We start from the raw sequence: 8,197 nt of genomic DNA on the forward strand, positions 1-8,197 counted from the left end.
AGAAGCTGCTTACAATGGAGCAGAACGGTCTGAGGCTGGTATCCTGAAAGCCCTGCTCATATGGAATACCACATGCTCATATGGAATACAACTGAGAGATGGCAGAGCTATTCACAGGGAAAGGTGCCACAAAACCAGAGAAAACATTTGAGATTCAGGCTTTTCATAGGAGTTTACTAGAGTGAAACAAGATACGTCTTCTCTTCGTTTATCTAGGTACTTAATTTTCTAAATTTTAACTGCAGGCAAGACACTAAATTAGTATCAGCTGTGAATAGGAGAAATTAAAGTGTTCAAGAAAAAAAGTTGGTATGAGCCAAAATATTAAAATAAAAAAATAAGAATGTAATAGGGCCTAAAATGAATCCTAGCTGTCACCTGTCAGTCCTTTAAGGTACCTGGGCCTGAGACAGGTACGCAGATATTTGTGCTCTGCCAATCATACTGACAGGCTGAGTAGCTTGCACTGCATGGTCCACACATCCCTTTAATCTGTACCATTTTCTTACGTATATGCATGTGCAACTACAGAACATCCCATCAAGCAACCAAGAGACCATGTCCCTTCATAGAGGGGGACTAGCATCCTAAAACAAGAAAAGAAAAAAAAAGCCATACCGTTATAAACCCAATTCCACCTCCACTGCTGCTCCGGAGATAACTTTGAGATTCATTTTTCAGGTCCAGGAGCACTACCTGGTTGCCTGCTATATATAGCAGTGTTTGGCTATCCATCACCATCAGGTTTACACTTCTTTTGCAGTCATATCCAAAAGAATGTCTGAGAACAATGTAATAAGGAAAAGATTTGACACTGGCTTTCTAGAAAAGCTTACTAAGTGGACAGAAATGCTTAAACCAAAACTGAGACGAATACTGAGCCTGGTGACTAAAAGGCTGATGGCAACAATTTTCTTCAATACACAGTGAAGGTAAACTATATGAAGTCTCTATAATTGAGGGGAAGGCAGAAGTGTAGACCTTCTAAAACTTGTGATCCATCCTTCCATCTCCATTACAGGGTACACTTCTTGCCTCTGCTGGACTCTTTGGGGCTGCAAGGAATTCATATTCTACCAGTTTAGCAACCCATTTTCAAACAAAGTATAAGAAATGTGCATCAGATTACTTGTAACTATTCTACAGTTGAGAGTTCAAACCAAGGAGCTACTCAGGCTTACTTGTTAAATGTCTACAAGGCAGATGTAGAGCAGGGGAAATCCAGTCTTAAACAGCAACTTGACTGTGTCTGCAGAGAAAACCACCAACACTTGTAAAAGTCACATATATCCAACTTGACTGTACCTAGCAAAGAACTTGTCATAGCTCTCAATTGATTGGCATCGCTTCCTTCATTCCACCTAGGCTAGGTCTTTTGAGCAGCAGGCTACAAATCTACATAGTTTCTTCTACACTTCTTCCTTAGCAGTTCTGTGAAGAAATACGAGATACACAGCTGTGTACTAACCCCCAGCTGATTGGGGAACAACAGTATATAAAGGCAGAGCTTTGCTGGAAATATTCTTACCCTAGTTCTCTGCCTAATCACATTACCTTGACTGATCTAGTTATATGGGAGTACTTACTAAAGTAATAATTATGCCTAATAAGAAATATTTATGAGGTCAAGTAAACGTTTAAGATTAAATTCATCCAGGACCATGACTGGTCAGGATTCTTAACTATGTTTCAACCAAAGGTATCCCACTAACACCACACAGGGTACTCCACATTATACAAGTATAATTTTAAGAACATATATTAAGAAATCCTTAGCTTTAAATCTGTACAGCCTCAACAGAAAGGATACTCAAGAGTAAGAAGGTTAATTGGTATCCCAGAGTCTTCAGTGACAAATGGCCGTGAATATACATCTTCACAGTTATAGAAGAAAGTTTCCGATATTTTCTGTTCTATCTTCTCAGGCCTTTTTTCTGCCTTTGGGGCTACTTCAGCACTATCTTCTTCTTCCAAGTCATCCGCTGCATGTCAAAAGTGGGAATATAAAGAAAATTTATACTCAGCATAAATCAGCATAGCTGAAAACGGGGGGCATTCTGTCTTAGTGACAACCTGTCCTGAACAGCCTATAGCAAGCCCTCCCTCCAGCTTTTAAAGACTTCACTCTTAGCACTCAAATTTGAAGAACTTACAGGAAAAAAAGATTGAGAATGTTTTAAAAAACATTGTTTTTAATACCGAAGTAGTTCAGCTTTCTTTGGTACTTAGGTCTCTGCATTAGAAACCAAATAGTACTGTAAATATCTCTTTTCAGCAGCTACTGAACACACATAGTCATAGAAAACAACTAGTAAAAGCACATACTCTTTGCTCTTTCACATACAGCAGACCACCATAAGTCATCATTGTCCCAGAAAACGCATACTGCTGATGTGTGACCAAGCATAGTTCTTCACTGTGATGCAGAATACTGCCAACTAGTCATAAGCACTTGTTAAAAGTGCATTCAAGTCAGATACCTCAGACTGAATTCCTATTACCTACTTGGCAAGCTTTTCACCTTACGTTAATTTTTTTTCTCCTCAACCAACAGAGGGGTCAGATACCAGCAAGGGGAAGGAGTCAGATGAAGTACATGATGTAAGCCAACAGAAAATGAGCAGCGAAACTCAGCTGCAGTGTGATGGCACTGGTCTGAGATGCTGTTCATAACAACAGCAGCCAAAAAAGGAAAACTAGAAAGCAGTGGGATTTTTAAGTTCAAGCCAACATCTCTTCAGTGGAAAGCAGTACCCACCAATGCTCTCTGTGTCTGATTCCACTTCCTCCACATCCTCCTCCTGTTCCTCTGCAGTTGGTGACTCCTTTGTTAGACTAGTTCTGCTTTCTTCTGCAAAGGAAAATTGGGATCATTGTCTCTTGGGTATGAATTCATTTGACTAATTTAATACAGTTCTATAGTAGTAAAAAAAATAAAAATAAAAAAAAAATCCCCTCTATCCAAAAATGGACTTCCTGCTGTTTAGCATCAAGTATAGGCAGAAGTTTGCTTTCAGATAACTATATTTTAAAACTTAGGAGGAGGAAGGAAGGAAACACATCCCATAACAGGAAAAAGGTATAATAGAAAGATCAAACAAATGCCAAAAGTAATATGCCAACATAAGCATCAAAAATCTTTCGAAGTTCCACAGGAGACTCGCTAGTGGATTCTGTTACCCATGCTATCTAAATCTGGTGTGTTAGATGAGATGCAGAGTGGACTCAAATAGACACTGGACAGAAGCTGCTGTACGTTCAGTACTGGAATCACTATATAACAGCAGAAAATACTCACGGACACCACTGGGATCTGCCTGTGTACCTCCTGCTGGCTTCTCATCTGCTCCCTCCTGTTCACCTGGAGATTGCATGTCGTCTTTACCTGGTGGCAATAAAGAGGAATTTCTAGTATTTTTGCCTTCATCTGCCAGTTAGACTATTTTCATTTCCTCTCAAATGCTCTGAGATTCCCAGATATAATATTTGTGTTCTGCCTGTATACTACAAATATGAATAATCCTAGGATTTGTCCTACTTTACGGGGTGAATTCGTTGTTTCACTTTTTGCACCTCTGGGCTCTGTGTGCATCGCTACAGACAGACTTTCATCTAAATACTGTGTAACAAGGGAAGCTGAAGAGAGATTCACACATTTTTGGGCTTCTCTTTAGGGTACTGGGGTGAGATTTGTTTCTGAGAGAACAAAGCTGTTCTTCCACCTTTCTGGTAGACTTCACAAAAATATCAGTAGATAGATATTCTGGGATCATCAGACATCTTGAATGGAGAAACAGGAGAGATGAATCCTTACGGAAAAAAAAAAAAAGACTTTCTTCAAAACATACTATACTGAGTTAATAAAATTAACACAGTTTTAAAAAAATAAACTGCTTAACTAACTCCCCCCATCAGTTCTTCAGCTTTCAGACTATTATTTTCAGAGTGCTACAATTTCCCTAGTTACCTCTGTCCTCTGGGGTGGGAAAGGTTGGAATTTTTCAAACACAAACCAAGCACGTTGATATTTATATAAATTTCTCTGAAAGAAGCCAAAGAAGATAAATGTTGTGTTTATTCTAAATTGGTTCACTTTTTGATTTCAAATGTGGTCTCTATTTCAAAAAACAAAAACGCCTTAAAATGAGCATGGGAGCAATTTTGTACAACTACTACAGCTGTAAAAAATTATCAGAATTCAGGAAATTCATTAGTTGAATTAAAAGAAATCTAAATATTTAGAATAACAACTATAGCCAGAATGAAAACACATTTCTTTGTATGTGTGAGCTGGACTTCGACAGCAAGAGAAAGTCCCTAAAATGCATTTCCCGTTTCTGGCATTGAGTCAGAATCCATTTGGAAAGAGATCTTTTGAGGCGTCTCAGTCTTTTCAGGTATTTCACGAAAAACAAAGTGTCCAAACATAATGATACCCTCCAGAAAGACAGTGAAGGCAAAGAAATATTGCAGATGTGTTATTCATGTCACTACATGGTCAACCCACCCTACACAATCTTCATCTGAAGGCTCTGAAGCTTTGTCAGAGTCTGATTTCACTGCATAATTTCATATAAGATTTAAAATGAGCTTTTTCCCCTCGGGAAGCTGAGGAAAACTTGAAAATAGCCATGCAGAAAGTTTTAAATTCAGAAAACAAATCAAAAGAATACAATTCCAATATATCTCCAAATATTTAAATGAAATTCATGAGTTTTTAGTGAGCTAGTAGAACTGATGTCATTGAAGTTGAAGGAATAGTTTCACACTAGTTGCATAAAAATATGGTGGAGTGTTCAGAGACCTGGATTCTCACTCCAAACCCTGTAACGACATGAACAATTTGTATCAGCCGTTTCACCTTTGGCTGTCTCGCTTCTCTCTTGTGAAAAATGAGATAATAATACTTACCCATCTTAGCAAAGTGTTTTGATATCCATAGAGAAAAGTGCTATAACATTTCAAATTATTGTAACTAATTAGCAATCATTTATCTTCTAAAAATTAAGACTAGAGTAGTTTTCATTATAAATTAATTCAACTCTGGAAAATGCTTTAGGCTGAAAGAGGGTCTGAACATTTCTGCCTGCATCGATATCTGGGTTCCAGTTATAGAAAGCTACTGCAATGTTCACTGTGCATGTTACTGTGATGGCATTCAAACACTGTGCCAAAAAAAATAATTAATTAATTTTAAGACTGTGAGGAAATTCAAGAGGGGGACATCTACTTTTGTTGCAGATTCTGGGTTTCACGGATTGACTGATCCAAGAAAGCTTCCATGCAAGTTCACTGTGACAACGTTATGCATCTCTCTGAAAACTAAGATAGTGGAAAGTAAAGCTAGTATGACAATTCTAGTGGGGAAAAAACAGGCTGGTAATCAGAAATTTTTGTCAACCCTAATCATACAGAATGCCTTACCACGATGCTTTTATTTTTTCCCCTCCAATCCTAGTAATTCGACATTCTGACTTAGAACACTGTACCAGATCCACATCAGTTCTACCGTCTTGCTTTCTGACAATTCACTCAGGAGTGAATTCAGGTTTTCTTTGATTCAGTGGCCAGTGCTATAAACTGTGAACTTAGGCAATTTGAGGGAAAATGAAGTTTTGCTGTTCTCTTGGCTACGTTCTCAAAAGCCGCAGATCACCTCAGAATGGAGAAATACATTCATTCAGGTACGTTCTCTCAGTTATTTCAAAACTAAGATGGTTTGTTGGCAATTTTGCCACCACACAGAACCCTTACATACAGAAGCTTCTTCACAAATTCTCAGTAAACTTGGGCATTAAGAGAACTCTCTTCTCAGGCAATTGTTTCATTTATGCTTTTATTGCTTGTGAAGGAACTCAGCTGATCCCAGCACTCTGTTTCCCTTTATTGATTCTAATTGTGACTCCTTTTAGCACAGTACTATAAGCCTTACCGGCTAGCCACTGCTGTCTTTCTGGACTGGAGGTAACACTGACCTAAGGATTGAAATGCTCTGCTACCAAGAGAGTTGTCTGCCATGGGGAATTACATGCTTATCATCTCTTCCAGACTGAAGCGTCTTCCTCAAGTCTAGCTCTGCTTTGGAAATATCAGATTTCTCCCCATCTGCCAAGTCCTGCTTGTTTAACTCAAGATACAGTCCTCTCAGCAATTTTTTCTGTTTTTTCCTTCTTTTTATGAAAACCACCATGCTATCCAACGACTAAGAATTCCTTTTAGCCTTCAGACCACATCACAGCACAACAGCAATTTACTAGGCCAACAATAGGAACACATGCAAACAACAGAGTTTTGCAAAGCTTAACTTCACTCAAAAAGAAATTACAATCTTTAAGTGCTCATATACACAAATATATGACTGTAAGTCAGGCTTAGCTATCCAGTCCTGTCTGTGTATCACTATGTGTCTGCATTACCAAAAATTTACTATTAAGAGTCAGTTCCAGGCAATCAACCCAAAATCTCAAGGAAATAATTTTTAATAATAGAATAGTGCTGTCTCTTATAATAGAAGACTCGAGAGAGAGGAGACTAACAGACAACACCAATTCTTGCCGCAATTAACGTGAAGCATATAAAATATTTACTAGCTAGAGACTGAGGCAGCAAGGACAGAGCTACAAATAAGGATTGAGACACATCATCTTTATTACAGCCTCGTTATCTCTTTTGTTACCCAACAGAGAGAGAAAAGAAGGGGATGGGAGAGCTCTGCTTAGAACCTGACTGTTGTTGTGTACATTCAAAGTATTTTCCTACGCAATGAGAGAAATAAAACCAAACTCTGATTTCCAGCCTGGCAACTAAACCAGCCCTTTGTATGATCCCGATGCGCTAGCTCTGCTTCACGCAAGCAGACGCGTCAAGTCTATGAAAGCCTGCCCTGCGAATAAAGGTTAGTTACCAGTTTTCTATTAAACGAAAACACGAAACGTGTCGTATCACCACGGTTACTCATTAACTAGAGGAAAACCATAAAAACCAGCTACAAACGGCACGCCACTGATGCAGCGGGCAGTAAAATCAACTGCCCCTTCACACCCAGCGAGGGGAAACCAACAAAGCCCACCACGTTTCAGCAGCAGGGGGTTGCCCATGCCAGCTGCAGAGCTCCCCTCCTCTTTTACTGCCGGGATTTTGGGGCCGGGGGCTGCCCTCATGGCCGGGGGGTGCCCTTATGGCAGGGGGGTGCCCCCACGGGCCCAACCCCGCCGCCCCCTACCTGGGGCCGGCTCCAGCGCGGCGTCCGCGGTCTCCAGGCAACAGCCCCGGCGGCGCGCGGAGCACCATGGGAGATGTAATTCGGGGGCCGGCGAGGAGAGGCCGCGCGCATGGGGCGGCCTGCAGGCGGCGGCGGCCGTTAGCAGGGCTAACGGCTGTGGGGCGGTGGGCACGCGGTGGCGCTGCTCCCACCATGCTTTAGAGGGCGTTTTGGGCATTTTTTTTGAAAAGGAAGGTACTTTTCAGGCAGCCTTTTCAAAAAGTAAGCGGAAAACCTACTTGATTCCCCAAACTTTCAGCGTTTTCAGGTATTTTCTGAAGTATTCGCATGCAGGAACGCAGTTGAAACGTGGCGAGCTTTACAGCACAGGGCTGCCTTTCTACCTGCTCCCACACAGTGGTCAGTGTTTCTGAGGACAGCAGAGCCTGTACGAAAATGTGTGTTGAGGTCTCTGTCCGTATCCACTTGTCCCATGGATAATGTTGTCTTGAGTTCTGACCCATGGCTGCCGTCAGGAGGGCTGCTGCTCGGCGTGGCGAGGGGTCAGTGCCCACGGGGGTCATTGCACACGAGTGTAATGCATCTTGTGGGCACAACTCAGCTCAGCACTCAACCCCGTCCTTGCCATCTCCTCCAGAAACAGCAGCCAGTAAAGGTGTGACCCCAGCAATGGCCCAGCTAGAGACGCCAAGACCACAGCAACACTCTCCAGCATCTCACGACTCCCACATGGGGCTGAAATGCTCCTGGGTGCAGGTGGGAGCCTTTCCACACCATTCTTCCTTTCACAGTCCGCTCTGCGGAAGAAATCTGCAAAACCAGAGCTCCAGGAGCAAAATGCCTCCACCTGAGCTCCACGAGAGCAGCCACCTACCCAAGCACCTGCCGCCTCCTGCTGTGGGACAGAAGGCTGGCTGTCAGCCACCACCACCTGCACACTATATATATAAATATATATGTGTATTATATATATAT

At 41.5% G+C, this 8,197-nt stretch overlaps 1 protein-coding gene across 1 annotated transcript in view; it reads right to left on the bottom strand.

Annotated features, from left to right (window-relative positions):
* The window catches only part of CFAP44 (cilia and flagella associated protein 44), a 44,487-nt gene extending 37,048 nt beyond the window's left edge, over positions 1-7,439 (bottom strand). Inside the window, exons 1-5 of the mRNA XM_050711048.1 lie at positions 7,223-7,439; positions 3,299-3,385; positions 2,759-2,851; positions 1,811-1,982; positions 619-781 (exon numbers count right to left, since the gene is read on the bottom strand). Coding sequence (XP_050567005.1) covers positions 619-781; positions 1,811-1,982; positions 2,759-2,851; positions 3,299-3,385; positions 7,223-7,439 — 732 coding nt within the window. The remainder of the gene's footprint in view (positions 1-618; positions 782-1,810; positions 1,983-2,758; positions 2,852-3,298; positions 3,386-7,222) is intronic.
* Between the last annotated feature and the right edge of the window lie 758 nt (positions 7,440-8,197).

Source organism: Cygnus atratus, chromosome 1 (assembly GCF_013377495.2).
Source record: "Cygnus atratus isolate AKBS03 ecotype Queensland, Australia chromosome 1, CAtr_DNAZoo_HiC_assembly, whole genome shotgun sequence".
Classification (NCBI taxonomy): domain Eukaryota; kingdom Metazoa; phylum Chordata; class Aves; order Anseriformes; family Anatidae; genus Cygnus; species Cygnus atratus.